Genomic DNA, 20248 nt, shown 5'->3' on the forward strand with positions numbered 1-20248 from the left:
TAATGAAACTCGTGATAATCATGCATTATTAATCATAAAGCAGTGATGGTGTTTGCATTTTATACTTCATAGGCTCGCTGTGATTTATTTCACATTTTTTCACTCTTATGCCTGATGTACCTTATTGATGTAAATTTTAATATGCTAAACAGTTAAGTGCTGACCAGTTTGTGCACTTACACTGTGCAATGTTGTTTAGCGATGTATCATTCCTTTTTAATGCACTTTCCAATGCATCTCCACTTTCGAGTGATTTATATTTCAATCTTGAAACATTTGAAACATACGTTACAATTGTTTATAGTACGCACTGATACATTTTAGGGCTTCTTGACAATGTCTTTTGTGACTCTTATATAAATGTATTCCTTGGGTTTTGAACACGGCACTTCAACAGGTAATTTTGCAGTGAAACTCATAATATTCAGACAAAATAAACTCTTGAAATTTAGATATTTTATTCAAATTTTTCATTTAAGGCCAAAAGTATATACTATACGGACGATAACATCAGACGACAATTGAATAAATCTGCTTCCAGAAGTACTGAAGGTCTTGCAACGCTGGTACTCTTGATATTTATTAGAACTCTTAACATTTATCTTGTTTTTTAGTGTTTAGTATATTTATGTAACATACGTGACCCATATGCGTAACAAACGTTACCAAGGTTTAAACCGTCACATTTTCATTTGTCATATGGTGACTGAGATTGTTTGAGAATATGTGTAGGACAAATCCATCTAAAATAATTTGGCAGTTATCTGCAAGTTCTATGTGTCCGAATAGAACAAATATAGGAAACAATCTAACTTTACACGGTTAACAACCTCCATCATATCTATCAACATCTTAATTCACGGTTACAGTGACTTATCAAATGAATGAAAAAATAAAGAAGGCACATTGAAATAAGAATGGTCATATCTTCGAAACTATCCACCAATAGAAGGATAGTTGCATTGTCCATCCCTAAACAGAATGAATATGGTCAAAGAAAAATAAGCGCAGTAACGTAAGTTACAGTGGTGAAATTTTCATGTTCAGCTTCAAATATCAGAACAAAAAAAGTTTGCAACATTTGTTGCTCATTTTTGTTTGAGTTGAAATTCAGTGTATCCTCTTGCAATTTTTCGTTGTTGGAATGTTTTTGAGAAAACTTTATTTTTTCAAAATTTCAAAAGCTGAATTGTACATTTTTAATGGTTTTGGCCCTGACCTGTACACGCACAAAAAAAAAATAGTTATAACATGACGTCAATTTGAAAGAATATGTTTGGAATACGACCGCCCATTCGCGAAATTGAATTACTCAAATACCATTTTCGGCGAGTGACGGCGAATTTAAATGAATGTTATAATGTAGAGTACCAGCCAATTTGAGTGCCGTTTTTACGAATTCGAAAGCCACATGTGCAAATGTCATTGATCGAAAATGCTAAATTGAACGCACAAGCATGAAAAGTTGCAATTTTGAAAGGCAGACTGAGCGATGACGAGGGTTTTTGCTAAATTACATGAACCTTCTCTCAAATATAGACTGACGAAAGTGCGAAATTGGCCTATAGTTTTTTCTTGATTCAATGACACAACGTGCCGTAACCTTCTTACCCGCAATGATTCCACATTTACTAAACCAGAGCTTTAAAGATTATGATTTTTTAGTATGCTATAGATTGCCCAAATTTCATCAAACTTCACTACTATGGCCTGTATTGTTTGTGCATTCACTGATCTGAAAAAAAAAATCCCAATTTTGGATAAATCATCATTCAACACTTGTGCTGTTATCACGTTCGATGTTCTTCAACTCCAAAAGGGTAAGGGAGTTTGTACCTTTCCAAACCGACGGTGGCGCTTTCCACGCGCACTTCATGGATGACGGAGATGATCGGTCGTCCTTCGACAGCCGCCAAGCTGCTATGCATAGGGCTATCCGTCACATCCAGCAAGATCACCGCTCTGTGGCTGGATCTGAGTCAAGCATTGTCAGAAATGCCTACCATGACAGGGTGAGGCTCCACTCTGAAGAGATTAAAACAATTTTCTCATTGTGTTCAAAAACCCAGCTCTCCTACACGCTTTAGATTTAATGAAGTCATTTTTTGTAAAGATTATGTTTGTCCGGTTCCTTGCAATCTTGCACTTTCTGTGATGAGAAAACTCATCAATATTATTTAAAAGGGGGGTCTTCAAAGGATTGCTGGAGTTGGGATATTGATTTGGTCAACTTTGAGTGGTGTTTAATATTGGAAAAATTTTTTTTTATTATTTCCGTTTTTTTTTTCTATTTCAATCCTTCGCATTTATATCCAACGACATTCCATATGAATTGTCAAAATAATGTAAACTATACAAGACATAGCAATCAATGTCAAAGAAAACTTTGAACTGATTAGATAGAAATCTTATCTAAAACAATGACAGTGTTATACAAACAAACACAAATACACACACATGCACATACATTTAGACAGAGAAAGAGAGTCCAAACATGACTGTTGCAAAAGTTTACGAAAGGTTGATTTTTTTTATTGTGAAATTCATCTTTAAGCATCAACTTCGTGAGCTTAAGATTAGTACAATAATAACGTAGAAAGTCCAGAGTTTTTGGTTACTTCATTCAACTTTCCAGCAATGTAGTAATGAATGAACATGTATCAAAACAGTCAAGTCCCTTCGTCTGGTTTTATTACAGCGTCGGCCCCGTGAGAACACACGACGAGGATTCATGGTCCCCTATGTGGCAGACGGCAGCGAAGCTTCCTCGCACTCTTCTCGGGTAAATACCTCCGTTCAGATGTATGAATCTTTGATGTGCAAACTGTGTGCATGCATGACAGTGTTTGTGTGTGTCTGTCGAATGTGAATGTTTGTTCATGCTAGTTCGAATGGAATGAGACACTCTCAGAAAAAAAAATAATAATGATTACCGTCCTGAGGGCTACATTTTGATGGGGGGGGGGGGGGATAGGATAAGATAAATGGAATGAATATGTTGATTTTGTTTGTTCTACTCCACCAGAGTAAATTTAAGAACTTACAGTTTTAGTTTGATTGATGAAGCAGACTATCACTGCGCGTTATTAGCTCACCTGAGCCAGAGGCTCAAGTGAACTATTGCCATTATTCATCGTCCTGCGTCCGTCGTCGGTCATGTGTCTACGTTGTAGTTAAACGTTTTTATATTTGAGGCTTAGAATAAAGGGGAAAAAGTGACGGCTTTTCTCCACGTGTTCACCAAACTTGGCGGGTAAAACCTTCCTAGTGTGGTTGGATCTTGATTTGTTCAAATGAGCACCATAACCTCCTTGGGGCCCAAAAGGCCCTGAACGAAAGATTATTTTACAATTTCCTCCTCTAGGAAAAAAAAAGTGATAAAGTTTATTGTTAGTGCTATGGGTATTGAAGAACATCGGTGACTGTAGAGGTAGTTGCAAGCTTGTTTTAGCAGGGGGGGGGGGGGGGGGGACCCTCAGGCCCGGGGCCAATTTTCACATTTCCATCTTCTTCTAGAAAATGCATAGTCACATTCTTACCAAACATGGCACTGATGGCAGACATTCTTACTTGGATGATAGAATGTGAAAACTGGCTGTTAATCAGGTCCAAGCCCCAAAGGGCCTTCCCTGAATCTTCCAGAAATAAAAGAAAGTACACTCACGAGTGTACCTTGTATTTACTCGGAGCATTTCTGGTTCTAAAGAAGAATTATTTTTTTTCTTTAAATATTCTCTTATTTGTACAAATTAATGTGGACTCGTACCATACGAAGGGTACCCAGGGAGCCCAGAACCCCCAAATAAGAAAATTTTTAACAAAAAAATCCTCTTTAAAACATGAACTGCTCCTAGTAAATGAAGTGCACATTAGTGAGTGTAGTTTGTTCATGACAGATTAAGGGGTTTCCCCTTGAGGCTTGGACCAAATTAACAGCCAGTTTTCACATTTTTATTTTCGAATGGTAAGCTTTCTACAAACTTATCAGGTATTGTATTGCCAGTGTGACAGACTATATAAAAGGACACCATAACCTCTTAGGATCCCCACAGCTCCCAGTGTTTACTACTCCTGTTCTTCTTGGGTAATAGTTTTCAAGTTTCATGGTAGAGCGCTGTGGCATAGCGGATAAAACTCCCGACTCCCGATCGGAGGACCCGAGTTCGAATCCCACCAAGTGATTACGTCCTTGGACAAGAGCCCTCGACCCAGGTGTATAAATTGGTACCTGGCAACACTAAGGTAACAATAATGGCAGGGCGCTCTGGTATATAGAGCAGTGGCAACACTGAAGAGGCTAATCTGGGTAAATAAGACCTTGTTTTTATTATTTTTATTATTAAGAATGTGTGCAACGTGAACTCGCGATACTCGGGTTAATTTACCTCCCGGATTAACCCCGGGTCTCTTTTGTACCTGTATTATATTCTATAATAAGAAAATTCTTACTTCAAAATCTGCAACAGGAAATCATGTAGTTTTCTGTCGTCTGATTTAGTGTTCTGATTTGTTTTGCTTGTTTGTTGGTGTGTTTATCGTTTGCTGCAGGTGACTGTAACGCGCAATCCAAGGCACGAACGGAACCGACCTCAATACTATTAGGAAAAAGAATTCAACAACTTCTCAAGTCTGAGCTGTATATCCATTGGAATCAAATATCAAGTTTAATATTTTAGTAGAGTTAAGGTTACGCTTTCTAACGATATCACCTTACTATCACGTCATTCGGTCAGGTGACGAGGTTAAGTCCTTGCTGACCCAGGACACGCTGTGTAATAGCTCAGTGGGAAATACATTATCTCAGGCTCCTTTAAAGACAAAAACAAACCTTGTCATCGAGAAGTATAGTGTCTTTTTCGTTCCCTTTGTACGTTACAAAGCCCAAGCGTCTTCCATAGTCAGCTTTTATACGCCTGGCAGATGATGAACTTTCTTGCGGAAACGTCACACATCAATCATGTCAACGACGAATGACTATGTAAAACAAGTAATATGTGCAGTCAAATATGTCACTTCATAGGCTACTATGGCAAGATCCACAATGTACATTTTCCTCTTGCTTTTCTAGACACCAATAAATGATTTGCAAATACCACTCTTAAAAATAAAATCTGTCTCGAAAGGAAAGAACAAAATATGCATTCTGATGGAAGTCCACATTTATTATATATATTCCGCGTCACTGTAAATCTTGACTGGGCACATTAATTTTCTCAAAGGATGGCAAAAGTGAATACTTCCGCAAAATGACAGATTATTTCTTGAAATCGTTAATTTCGACCTAATGTACTCGATATTGATATACACTTGTCGTACTCAGAAAAGACCTTTTCAACACATTATACGTATTATGGTATACTTATCTGTAATTATCGCGTCATGGATTATGAGGTCCTGTGTCAAAGAGTATATTTCTTTGGAAACGTAATATTAGTTGTAAAATCGCTTTTTATCCAAAATGTTCTCGAGGAAACGGGGTAGTGGGCGGCAAAAAAGTTGTATTTTTTAATATAATTCCTTCAGCAGGCTGGCAGTGTCCTGTGGTTAATTGCTTAAAGAGTTACTGCGCCTACGTTTCTCTATCTATTAACCTACGCATTACTTTCCTCGGTTGTGGCAAGTTTAAGATAGCTTCTAGTCGCTACGGAGGAAGTGTGTGAAGAGAGTACACAGAATTTGCATACAATGTTAAACCTGTCTGTTCAATAAAGATTAAGGACAGAGCCATTTCCGTACAACTTATGCAGATGTAAAGTCACTGATTCAAGTGAAATGGTAAAGGGCTAATAATGCTGAGAGGCGAATCCATATAATAAACAAGACGCAATGAGTACAATCTGATTACAAGGGATCTCTAGCTGTTGAACAAGGTGCATGATTATGCTATGGGGACAAGAATGCTCCCTTACTATAAAGCAACTTTCTATTACTTTATTGCTTTATTTTTTATACCCCCGCCAAACGAAGTTTGAAGGGGGTATATAGGAATCAGCGGACGGTCGGGCGGTCGGGCGGTCGGGCGGTCGGTCGGGCGGTCGGTCGGGCGGTCGGGCGGTCGGTCCGTTGCAAATCTTGCGTCGCGAACTACTTCCTCAGTTTTCAACCGATTCCCATAAAACTTGGCACAGATGTGTGCCTTGGGTTGTAGATGTGCAAGACGTATTTTTTGACAGTACCCAAAAGTACGTTGCCATGGTAACGGCATATTATGGGCAAAAATGGGTACAAATCTTGCGTCGCGAACTCCTCCCACAGTTTTTGATCAATTTTTATGAAATTAGGTACAGATGTTCATCTGAATATGTTAATGTGCAAGACACATATTTCCGCAGTGGCAAAAAGTGCGTTGCCATGGTAACGGCATGTTATTGGTAAAATATAGGGCAAAATGCTTCATGGCAAAACTGCTTCATCAGTGTTCTTCCAATTCTCATGGAATTCATATTGAATGTTTGTCTTAGGATATAGGTCAGCATGACACATTTCTTGACAGTGACAAAAAGTATGTTGCCATGGTAACAGCTCACATATTATGAGCCAAAATGATGGAAAATTTTGTGTTGCAAACTACTTCGTCAGTTTTTGCCCAATTTCCATGAAACTTGGTACAGATGTGTGCCTTTGGTTGTAGATGTGCGAGACGCATTTTTCGACAGTACCCGAAAGTACGTTGCCATGGTAACGGCATATTAATGGCAGAAGATCAAGGAAAGATCTTGCGGATTTAACTACTTCCTCAGTTTTTTGACCAAAGCTTATGAAATGTTGTTTTGACCAAAGCTTATGAAATGTTGTTTGGCGGGGGTATAACCAGTCGCTGTAGCGACATTTCTAGTTTTCTTTTGATTACACCATGGTATTTGAGATCTAATGAATATCATATTTATGCATGCAGCATCCTTCAAGCATATAATAATGGGCCTACACAGCGAGTATATTAGGTTGCCTATCATTATGGCATATGTCTAATTGCAGGTATTAAACCTGTATAATTTTGTTTTACTGCTTCCTAAAATATTTAGAAAGCCATCTTTATTTGAGGTCGAAATCATCCTATTTTTTTAGTAATAGCGCAAAGAAAAATGGAATTGAGAGGACCTCCATAGATAGATGTATTGCAAATGTACCGGTGTGGGCGCCTATTTATGCACCTCTTCGTATAGAAAAAACCAGTTACAGTGTATATGGCCGTGGTATGAACCCACTTGTTATTTCTTTTCCAAGCAACACACCAATTTTTATTTACTCTGTGAGCCGTTATAATTATGTTGTGCAACATGTGTTTCTTCGGGATTATGGTTTGACTATATAACAGAAGGTGTAAGATATGGATTTGTTTATATTAGAAAGTATACCAGGGATACATGCAGTGCGTGTCTCTTTGCGGTATGTGTGCATTGAAAGAAAAAACAAGTTAACCAAGAAATAAATTTGATGATCTGTATTTTCAAATTGCGTGTTGACTTTTTCATCCGTCTGACTAATGAAGACCACCACTGACGGCATCGAAAGATGCTACAGAGAGGATCGTCTTAAACGAATATTTTGTTTGGGGGGAATGAGAATTGAATAAGTGAATTGAATTGAATTGAATTGGATTGAATTGAATGGAATTGAATGGAATTGAATGGAATTGAACTGAAACTCATAGGATGGCTTGAAACTCATAGAGTGACATGGGTGTGGTCTGAGAGTGAATGTGCGTGATATTATGGGATAAAATAATGAGAGACAAATAAGATTAACAAAGAAAGGTAAATAGAGGAGGAGAACTTATAAGTAGTGCAAATGGTGAGAGATTGTGCAAGATAACCTTTCCTTTGATCCATGCCACAAAGGAGCAAGTGTGAACTTCAAAAGCTTATGACATGCAGTGTTTCATTGTATGATTATGTAAATGTGCATGGTATTTATAGTATATTTATTCAGTTGCAGGATTGTCAAAAAAGAATCCGATCAAGAAACGAAAAAGATAATCTGAGCATTTAAATGTATTTACAAAGATCTTGAATTTATAGGAACAGTCACTAATCATTAACACTGGAAAAATTCCTGATCAATACGCGGCCTAAAAACACAAATTATTGAAATCTGTATATATACAACTCGGCAGCAACAGAAAATGAGAGCTCCGTAATAGATTCTACATCGGCGGCACCTCCAGCCCTAGTCTATAAAACACTATAAAATTAAGTATAACATTAAAAAAATCGATAAAAAGGAGACAAGCAATTTGCAAAGACGAGAAGCCGATTTTTTTTTTACCATGCCAAATGCCTTGTAAAGTGCCATGGGAATGTCAGGGTGGTTTAATAATGACTGCTCTAATGGCTGCTCTCCACAGATCTTTTCTCTATACCTTCTTCCTATTGAGATCAGTGAGGCTCTCTATTAAATTTTTTTACACATAGATTATGTTTACCTATACTATGCAGGATGAGGAAATCAAGCATTCATACTCTCATGACCCCCCCCCCCCACTCAAATGGTCAACCATATATGCTTGTTCCTATAGAGTTCTTGTTTTTTTTATTGTGTGCACATGTAATGTAATGTATCATCAACGCAGGGCTCCCTTGTAAAGCAGGCCTTTGTGGCACTGAATGGGACTACCCTGCTTTTAAAGAAGACTTTATAAATAAATAAAATAAATAAATAAAAAATCTGGATGCCTGCCCCTTAACGGAGGGAAATGGGTTAGGATTTTGACCCCATATCACGGGCTTTTGGAAGGGGAGCCATCAAAATTACCACCACCCCCCCCCCCCATATGTTTTGGAAGGGAGGCAGCAGAATTGCCCCCTATCACTTTTTTCTTCTTTTTTTTTCAGGGAAGCTAACAAAATTTTCCCCTATGTGAAGGAAAAGTGCGGAAGCGCCCAAGAGTCGTCTGTCATGTACTTATTCGTAGCACGACGTATCGTCAGGCTACGTGCCACGCATGTAGCGAAATGGTCTATGAAAAGAAAGGTCAGCTGGTCAGCTAATATTTCGAGGGAAAAATGATTTCAAACAAACAAAAAAAACTATTTTAAAGGGACTGTAAAATATTGGTTGAGGTGAGGATTCAGCTTGTAACGTTTTGCGAGATATAAACCACCCCTACACGAAATGTTAAAGAGCTTACAATTCTAAGGGGAATCAAAAGTTTATGTGATGAAAATCGGTTTTGAAAAGACTGAGATATCTAAAAACTAGGAAAACAAAAAGATCCTAATAAAAGTCGTGGCCTGTGGCGATTTTAGGATCACTTTTTTTTTGAAATCTCAGTCATTTCAAGGATAATTTTCATCACGTTTCATTTCACGTTTCATTCACGTTAAATCCTTTTTGAAACTACATGCTCTTTCGTATTTCATAAGAGGTTTATCATTATCTCACAAAAAATATGCATAATCATGTATATATATATATATATATATATATATATATATATACATATACGTATACACATATGTATATATATATGTAATGAAACAAAGAAGGGAAAACTGACCAGAAACAAATAATAAATAGCGAAAACTTTGAGCAAAGAAAATGGGTTTTCATCGAGATTCGAACCCGAGACCTCCGGATTACTAGACCGGTGCTCTATACCGACTGAGCTATTGATGCCCTAGATCGGTGTCCGTCCCAAACCCTTGAAACTCTCTTTGCTCGTATGGTCAGAAGCTATAGTGTGTGTATGTGTGCCACACACACACACACACACACACACACTCACACACACACACACACACACACACACACATTAACCCAACATAAACCCAAAGGATGTAAATCAACTTTGGGTCCGTCCCAAACCCTTGAAACTCTCTTTGCTCGTGTGGTCAGAAGCTATAGTGTGTGTATGTGTGCCACACACACACACACACACACACACACACACACACACACACATTAACCTAACATAAACCCAAAGGATGTAAATCAACTTTGGAATAAATGTGAGGGATCGCCGAAGCGATGCAGCTTTTTGTAATATATTTTGAAACAAGGAAGGGAAAACTGACCAGAAACAAATAATAAATAGTGAAAACTTTGAGCACCCTTACATCCTTTGGGTTTATGTCAGGTTAATGTGTGTGTGTGTGTGTGTGTGTGTGTGTGTGTGTGTGTGTGTGTGGCACACATACACACACTATAGCTTCTGACCACACGAGCAAAGAGAGTTAAGGGTTTGGGACGGACACCGATCTAGGGCTTTCAATAGCTCAGTCGGTAGAGCACCGGTCTAACTAATCCGGAGGTCTCGGGTTCGAATCCCGATGAAAACCCATTTTCTTTGCTCAAAGTTTTCGCTATATCAAACCTGAATCCTCACCTCAACCAGTACTGTAGACACACAGTCCCTTTAAGGAATTTTCAGGGATTTTTAGTCCCGAGCTGAGCCCGGAAAAAGTGGGGCGTACCCTTTTCCCGAAAAATCGGGAAAGTGCATGCGGTACAGATAATCACCTGAGAGGGGGGTAGGGGGCACAAAACACAAAATCACACCTACCTTTGCTGCGCTGCCGATGATGCCGCAGCCTGATCAATGTCGAAATGTATCGATCGAACTGTATCGCAATCGTAAATACAGGAAATGAATGCACACACACGTACACACACACACACACACACACACACACGCAAGACGTAGAAATAGTGCACAGTGCAGGTACAGAAGAGCAGCAGCTGTGTAGAGCGAACCATGGCAGTGTTGCGAGTGAGACTTGATTTCCGGGTGGTATTTTCAATATTAGTTTTCAGCTTATCGGCGACAACAATCGGTAATAATGGTGTAAACTTTTAATGCATATTGTACAGATTATTCACGATTAGTTACGTAGCATTCCTGACGATGTGATGGTTGTAAACGCGAGTTTATTTTGTTCAAAGAGACAGACCATTGTTGTGTTAGTCCTACACGTTGTGATTAGTGTTGGGAAACTGACAATTGAATGTGTCAGACAAAAACACTGTGATTTTGTAGCTGTGATCATGCCCTAAATCATGTACATGGTGGTAGTGTACATAGCTGGTCTTTACGATGCATTATCAACATTAGATCTCGAATATGTTTCTAGTCCACAGAAAATTCAATTTTCCGAAGAAGCAATATTTGTCTTCCTTTTCTCCTACTAAAATAAGTGGCCAAATAAGTAACGTTACCGCCCCCCCCCCCGTTAGTATTATAGTCTAGTAATTTAGATTATTAGATAAAGTTTACTAAAATAGCTAACGTTAGACTGTCTACATCTAGTCTAGTCATGCTAGTACGAGTACTACTACTGCCATTCATTGATTTTTCACTGTCCTTTTCATCATCCAGGTGAAAGTTTTGCAATTTTTGGAGTCACGGCAACACCGTATGGCGGAGGTGAGATCGGGGCCAGGTATGCATTCCTGGTCAATTCTGGTGGAGGTAACTCTGTGGCTCGAGAAGTCAGGCTAGGAATAGATCCTGCCACAGATTCAATACTGAACCCACCTGGCAGCACATTCAACGCCTCAACATCAAACTGGCAGCTGCCTGTCAGTATTATGTCTGTTGGGGCTTTCAGAGGCTTTACCACCATCAATAGTCAGCTTCAATCAGCCACTGTTTTCATCCTCCCTGCTGATGGTAAGCTTGCTGTGAACTTAATTTTATTAGATTCTTTGAAATACAGTAAAGTACACTGTAAATGTAGGGGGAAAAATATGCACAAGTTTCTGTATGCATCAGTAAGTGTTCAATACATATTATTTGATGCAGAGCTAGCCCCGGAGACCGCGCCGCCAGGTGCGGTCCTGGCGGCTTCCCCGCAGTTTCGCTTATGTTAGTTCCTAAGTATTCTGTGCGCTTGTGCAAGTGATTGTGAATTCTGTGAACATCGGTGAGCTGCTTATAAGACATCATTTTGTGCATCACAAGCAATGAAATGCATCAAACAGTCGCCGATGATAGTCATTTAGGTTTCATCGACCCATGTAAGTATTCCTACTTAGTTTCTGTTGAAAAATTAAGGAAATATAGCGCCGCAAAGGCACCCGTTTGTTCAACATGAAGATCTTTTATGGGAGCACGGCGCAGCCGCCACACTGCGTGTGGCGGCTGTCGCAGTTAATGCAGAGCATTCTATTCTACAAATGTTGAATCACTAATGTCAGTGCCCAATGCAGTTCATTAACTCTTTATGTGCCATGATGGAAACCCCCTGTGTGCCACATTATTCTGAGACACCAACGTTGTTATTCTTTGAGAAAACATTCTGTGTTTTTAATATGTCACTTCTCTAGATTTCTGTTAAGCTGGACATTATATATTGAGTAAAGTTGAAGAGAAAATGCCGAAGTTTAGCTTTGATGTATCCTGTATGACGATCTATGATTGTTTTTCTTTTAAATGACTAGTAGCTAAATTATTGTAGAGGCAAAACTTTTGCACACAAAAAGTGACAGAAACTGAGAATTTACATGCAAATCCAGTAGGGAATGCCACTTGTTAGTCTATCACAAAATAAAATGCAAGCTACAGCTGTATATGTAAGAGGAACAGAAGCCCGACAAACGCTGTTATTGTACTGCGGCATTTGGCAATTTATCGATTGGTTGAGGCGGGTTTGTGCGTTTGAGCAGAATATGCAAAGTTGGCACGCCGTCAACTGAGTCAGACGCGCGAACGTGGCACATAAAGGGTTAAAGGGACGCAGTCCTCACGAAATTTAAAAAAATATGTTGTTGTTGGTACCTCCAATGAACTACATTTGTACTGTCATCAAAAACAAACTTTCAAATCACCAAATAAGCTCGTACATTTCGGTTTGACTAAAAAAGTGTGACTCTGCAAATGAGCAAGTCTTGGCGGAGAGTCATACGTCATCGATGCACAACTCTTTGCAGCGGTGTTCTGCTCGTCATCCCTAGTTATTTATAAATACATGTTTACTATTTATTTTTATATTAATTGTATGTATACATAAGCTTGAAATATTTTGTTTGAAATTTAATAAAACCACATATTGTCACATTTTATGAAAAAATCAGATATGATCATTTTGAACACTTAAATTGGTTTTCTGAGGCACGGCTGTCAACTTGAGAGTAGGGCATCAATGACGTTGCACCTTTTGGCAGGCTCTTACACGATCGCTTGCAGGAATTATTTTTTAAAAATCGCGTACGGAGACAATTTTTGATGTCCACGCGTATAAATTGGTGAAAGGTTATATATTTTTTACTCTTCTTAATTATCAGTACAGTGAAAATCTCAGGACTGCTTCCCTTTAATGCATGATAGTGGCATTCTCATGTTAACGATCGGTTGTCATGTGTTAACTACTGTAGAATGGCGACCCGTGTAGCTATTAGATAGAGGTTACACTGTCTATGTTGTATGCATTATATACCCGTAGTCAATATTTAGAATTTGTCTATAGCATTTCAAAATACACACATTATGAAAGGAATTACTACATGGCCCCATAGTATGACCACATGTAATGTATTATGATACATTGCTTGTCTTCCTTGATATACAATTCCCATCATTAATTATTAATTGCATGTCTTTTTTTGTATTTTCTTATGTTCTTTCCATTTGACAGGGGATTTCATGCCGGTAGGGGGAAGAGTAACTGTTAGAGCTAATGTTGGTGAGACTATCACACTCTCTGTGGTTAATGCAGCTGCTATAGACCCTAACCTGGTTGAATGGGAGCGCTTCTCTACCTTCACCAATGTCCAAAGTGGGGGGCTGTCTTACACGCTACCTGGTGTAACAATGAGTGATGCAGGCATATACGGCACTTTCGAGCAAGGAAAGAGGGCTGAGCTGAAGTACAGTCTGATCAAATTGATTGTGCGGGGTGAGATTAGTTTATGTGTGTGTGTGTGTGTGTGTACATGTGTGTGTGTTACATTGTCCTCTTCACCATACTTTTGTGTTAAATATGCACTTCACTGGTAGTCATCTCCCATCTGATGGCTGATGGAGGATGATTATGTTCTCTCTTTTATGTTATACTCTGATGTATGCATGAGATTTAAAGGAAACATTCATTACTCTGAGCTCAGCCAGTAAACATTTTCTTGATGTGTTTTGATGTTAAAACACTGGAGTAGGAGTCATCACACAAAAAAAAAATTGGTTATTTAAAATCAACCATCAGTTGAGAATATGTATTCTAATGTGAAAAATGTTGTCTTTTTAAAAGTCGTACACATTACAAGGTATGCTTTTACAATGTATATTCAGCCAATCTGATTTTTTTTTTCCAGTTACACTTTCAAATTACTGTTTACCATTTTCTCAAGAAACAAGTGAGAAAAATGTTTGTTATATGTTGTGAACATTCAATTAAGACTTCATGTTACCAGGATGTGATACAATTACAGTGGAATTATAATGCATTGTACTGCTGTAACTAATTTCTTTCAATGTCCTTTGATAATAAAGTGAAAAAAGGGGGCAAGAAAGACATGATGGAATGTACCTGAAAGGAAACTAAGAAGCTGTAGGATCCAGAAAAGAGAGAAGGTTACCAAGTACAGAGAGTGGATACATTCTTTGACACAAATTGAACATAATATAGTATACAAATAATGAATGTTTATGAGTGCAATGTACAGAATATTTCATGAGGTGAAAGATGAAATGATCCATTCCACGAGGCGCAGCCGAGTTGGATGGATCAAAGATTTCATGTTTCACCGAATGAAATGTTCTCTCCATTCCATGAAAGAAAAACATTTGTTTTATACAACGCCTAAAATAAATCCTGTGATTTTATGTTTTATCAAATAATAAACAAGAGAGAATCTGAGATCGATAGAGTGCTCACTCACTGAGCGCTTTAAAGCTAGCACACTGTCGCATACACACACTGCAATTGCAAGCGTTTCAGCACGTGTAGTGTGCTAGACTCTTGGCATGCGTGCAATGGAGCAAATCGTATGGATCCAAAATTGCAGGGTAAATGGAGCACAGATGATGATGTCATGGTAAAATAAATGAGACAAATGATCAATGTCTAACAACCAGTCAAATGACAAGGATCTATTTAGACATTATGTAATGTGGTATGGATTTTACAAAATCCTTAATGTACAAATGTAATGTCATTTGTGCCCAAAAGGGAAACAAGACAAAACAGTCATAATCCCACAGGTTCACAACAACTGCAGGATTTCACAAATTTATGGTAAACATTTCAGAAACAAAGTTATGTGGCAAAGTAACTTTTGTAAAGAATGATTTCACTTACAATGTAACTGTTCTGCATATATGGGGTACTTTTTGAACTGTTTGACACAGAATACAATACGCATTATGAAATGAAAATGATTCTGAAATTAAAGAACTTTGTTTGGTTGACCTTATCTCCTGAAGGTTGTCCAGCAGGCTACTGGGGTCCGCCAGATTGCCAAAATGTGTGTGATAACTGCTACAATGGAGGAGTGTGCAGTGATACTACAGGGGAATGTTTGTGTGCTCCAGGCTTTGATGGAGAAAACTGTCTGACAGGTATGTGTTTAATATATTATTTGTTAAAAGTGAGTTTACACATCAGTGTTACTGTATGTCTGTATGTTTGCATTTTGTGACTGTAAATCTTAATTAGGTGCATCATTCTGCCAGCATCATCTTCAATCAATCAATCAGTCAATATCGATTTGTAAAGGACAAAGCCTATGTAAATTTTTTTATTGTTTAATTTCTTGTTATTTTATTTTATCTTTTCTTTTGCTGCAAAAGCTTCTGATGGTATGCTTGACAATTATGCACAGTGAAATAACAAAAAAAAAGAGAGTCTTAAGTCTTGATTTAAAGACCGCTACAGTTGAGGATTTCATGACTTGAAATGATGAGTGATTCCACAATTTAGGAGCTGTACAGACAAATGCTTGGTTCCCAGTGTTATTTTTGATTTGCATGTTAGGATTTGTAAAAGAAGAGTGTGTTTGATACTGCACAGATTATGAGTGTATTTGTGAGATTTAAGCACTGGTGGTTCAGGGCCCTGTTTATGAAGACTTAAAATTAATTATAAAGCTGATTTCAACTGTAAGTCTGTGGCAAACTGTGTGGTAAGGAAATATAAAATCGATTTTATCTTTTGGTAAAACGGGGCCCAGAAATGCAACTAGGGGCTTCATTATCAGGGCTATTAAAGTACAATTGTACATCAATATTTTCCTTATCTTGGAAGGACATTTTTGGGATCCATAACAAGTACAATGTATATTTTGTTGTGACATTCAATAAATTTTGTTGGGTGCATTTTGATCCAACAATATGAACAATCGTGGTGCTGTTTGAGCTATTTGTACCAGGATGCTACACCACACAAGTTATTTGATAGCTATGTTTCCCCTCTTCTCAGGCTGTGGGGAATCAAAGTATGGCTGGGACTGTCGTTTTACATGTGAACCGGGCCAAGCACTCAGCCAGTGTGCTGGAAGCCACGTATGCCTTCCTGATCCGTTCGGCTGCAGCTGCTTAGCTGGTTTTACTGGACCAACATGTGAGCTAAGTAAGTGCTTGTGCAGTCAATAGACAGTGGGATTTTGTTGTTGCCCCGCAATTGTTGGTACAAGGTTCACTTTCCAGTAGATGAAGAGATCTGTTGTCAGCTCCGAGCACTGTCAGTGAAATCTGCTATTCCCCTTTGCGGATGCTCTGTAGGTTAAACAAGTATATTTGGTCCCGGAGGACAGAACCCACAGGAAGCTGCAGAGGGGCAATTCCACGGTAACTGACGTTACACGTAAGGATTTTCATGAAATTGTTTACCTTGTAGTTATGTGAATGAAAGCACCTTGGGCTTGCAATTAGCATTGATGAATAAGTTCATGAGAATGAAGAAATAGGTGGAAAGTTTTTCTCTCAAACTGCATTTCTTATCACATAGCAAGTGAAAATGTGTCGGTAACTGACGTTACGGAAAAAGGACATGGGAAATTATGGTGTAGATGAAAATGGAAATATCTCATGTCCCTGACTTTTAGCCTTTATGTGTTTAATATGGCAATACACCTAGGTTCTTAGGAACAGGTGTGCAAAATAATGTGCACTTTAGATATTTCCTTTTAGCACCACGCCAATTTCAGTGAAGGCATTACGGTAACTGACGTTACGTAACTGACGTTACGCTTACATTTGCCATAGGGTTTACACATGCAAAATCATGATTGGGAATAGCTATGTGATATTTCATAATTCTGACCATTCAGAATGATTTGGTTGATATGGAGTCATACCTTGGTTTATCAGTCATAAATACACAATGAAATGAAACAGTATTCCATTTTCTTCGTGTTCTATGAAAACTTAAAGGTAAACATGTCAGTAACTGACGTTACGTAACTGACGTTACACATACTTTGCTGTGGGGTTTACAGAGAACTAATCTATTTAACATGTTATTATACTGCTACAATGTACCAGTGACAATCCCAGGCAACTACAGCAACAAATTAAAACAAAATCTAAAGACACAAATAATATTGGGTGGGCCCTTATAGGGGGCACCCCCCCCCCCCCATGCCATAGCACAGTTGGGCAAAAATAATGTAAATGCACAAGAGGATATTTCTTGACATTTGTCTGAAGATTTAATTTTTATTCAACATTTATGATTACACAGAGCCATTAATAGATTAAGCAGTTCCAAGTATAAATATATTGACGTGGCTAAGGGCTTTTTTTGTTTGTTTGTTTGTTTTTTTATGAACAGGAAAGTTTTTATCTACAAATTGTACATAGAGTGCTCCACCCATAATACCTTGTAGTACTACACAAAACATGGATATTTTTGTGCTTGAAAAAAATATCAAATTATCTTCCAGGTCATGGGGGAAAAAACATGTATCAACTCATAAATATACATAAATATGTATGAAATCTATTGTGATATATTTTTCCTTCTTTTCTTTATTTTACTCCTGATGATCTCCATCATCAATTGATTTGAATGAAAAGTGTCGCACTTTTAATATTTCTCTGTGAAGAAGAAAAATAAATGCTTTTTTGGTCAAAAGAGCGTTATTGTTTTATTCCTAGCTTGAAGTAATTTAACTGTTTTTCTTTTCCTTTTCACTGATAAATCACGGCTTGCAAATACATTCGAGATACCAAGAAATCGGACTTTGCAACGAAAGAATACTAAAATCAATATAAAAGACTCTTCCTGTTCATAATTATCATGTGTTGTATTACAAAATGTCCCTGCATGAATAGAATAAAGTAATCAACAAATACACACTGTATGAACAATATTTTTTAAACCCTATAGAATCCTCTCTCACTTTGAGCAACATCAGTGTTAAGTTTCAAACAATAATGAGTACATGCCTTACGTACCATAATACAAGATGAGCCATGTTAACTACACCACACATTTAAGTGCAAGAGATGAAATATCTGTTTGTGCATTTGCCTTGAGGTAGAAACTTGACTAAGCTTCCTGAAAAAAAAAAGAAAAATGCCAGCAAAAGCAAAAATTGGTGGAGATTGTTAAACTGTTGCTATACAGCTGTGCAGAAGTTTTTTTTTTTTTTTGTAGAAAATGTGGTTAACAGGGAATCATGTCACTGATTAGGCCTACAAACTTTGGTAGCTTTATCATCCCGTAGGACTGGGAATGTACTAATCTGAGTGCGTATACTGCATGTGGCAAACTAAACTTCCAGATGATTTAACCTTAAACTTGTGCTGAATCAAAAATCGAAAGCTCAAGCCCCACCCCCCCCCAAAAAAAAAGATAATCATGGTAAATGAATGAATAAATGAATTTAGAAATAAAATAAAATATTAAAAAAAATTTCCATGGACATACCATGGTAATGACATCATTTCATATGAAAGGGATTGCTGCTCTTTGTTGTAAGTTGACTTCCCAGATGTATTGAAATGGCCAAAAGTAAAAAAATTTGCCTCAGTTATAATTACTGTCATGGTAACTGACGTTACATACTCGTGTATGACGTTTCAGTAACTGACGTTACACATTTTGTAGTGTTCATTTTGACTCTCCAGTATGCCAAGTATCCTTATTTCTGGTATTAAAATAAAGGCATATGGGCATACATTAGAAATCCCAAGTTACATCATACAGCTCACTTCCTTTGATGAATGAACTTAAAAATCCCTTGTTTTTGGTAACTGACGTTACATCCATCATTATCAAAGTAATTAACAGTTTTTATCAAATTCTTTAAAGCTACCAGCTTTTTTTTCTATCGTGTGGTAAAAGACTTCTCTGGTAACTGCATACATATGAAAGATTGTTGTTTAGGGTACTAATAAAGTGGATATACAGAGAGTAAGTTATGCAACAATACACTCTTTTCACCATTGAGTTACAGGCATATTTTGGCAGCCATTTTGAAAATCAAAATGGCCGCTTTTATTGAAAAACATAATGATTCTTAAAACTTCAACTCAAGTACTGTCTGAAAATGTATGGTGTTTGAAACAAATATCATTTTGAATTTTTGGCACCTGTGTCCTAGTTACCGTGGAATTGCCCAGAGGATGAATTTCCATTAGACTTGGAAGATTATTTTTGGGTAATGGATTTGGTGGTTTAATGTGTTTGGGCATTCAACTTTAGAAGCATAAGATTATTGTAACTTCAAGTATCAGTTTGTAACAGTTTTGGCAGACTAGTTTTTGTCCTTCTCAAGTCAGTTTTCTACATTTTCCACTTATGTAGTACATAAAACTGTGTAAAAAAAAAACTTTTAAAAGCTGATTTACAGCAGCATTATACTTGTGAGTAAGTGTTACAACTGTACAGAAACTTGTAAACAGCAGTAGCTTTGATGCTTTCATGTAATAATGAATGGCACGTTGTAAATATGTGCACTGCGTATTCAGCTTCATAATCTCCTCAGGATATTTGCAATGTAGAAATGTCAAGATAAGTGTACACATGTGATGCACATACATAAAAACAAGAAGAGACAAAGCAAACACAGAACAAGATATCATAGGACACAGAGAGAGAAAGGAACAGACACAAGACATTAATTAAAGGGGGGAAAGGAACAAAAAATGAGGAAAAATTACATCAAGGCGATTCTGGCCAACAGTAAGAATTACAATATTTAATAAGAGCCTGGTGACCTCAAGCTCTTGGAATTTTTTTTGGCAGATACAAATTTCAGACTTGACAGCAATTATTCTAATTTCACATGGGATTTTCAGTGATGAATTGCAATGAGAATGCTTATAATGGAAAAGTCCTATTTTTGTCATGTGTACAAATTTAAGCTACAT

At 37.6% G+C, this 20248-nt stretch overlaps 1 protein-coding gene across 1 annotated transcript in view; it reads left to right on the plus strand.

Moving 5' to 3' along the window:
- LOC139715730 (uncharacterized) overlaps window positions 1–20248 on the plus strand; it is a 96075-nt gene that overhangs the window by 32649 nt on the left and 43178 nt on the right. Inside the window, exons 17-20 of the mRNA XM_071627279.1 lie at window positions 11315–11608; window positions 13572–13832; window positions 15356–15490; window positions 16350–16499. Coding sequence (XP_071483380.1) covers window positions 11315–11608; window positions 13572–13832; window positions 15356–15490; window positions 16350–16499 — 840 coding nt within the window. The remainder of the gene's footprint in view (window positions 1–11314; window positions 11609–13571; window positions 13833–15355; window positions 15491–16349; window positions 16500–20248) is intronic.

Source organism: Diadema antillarum, unplaced genomic scaffold (genome assembly GCF_040938485.1).
Source record: "Diadema antillarum isolate AM-2024a unplaced genomic scaffold, OU_Dant_1.0 scf00000054, whole genome shotgun sequence".
Taxonomy (NCBI): Eukaryota; Metazoa; Echinodermata; class Echinoidea; order Diadematoida; family Diadematidae; genus Diadema; species Diadema antillarum.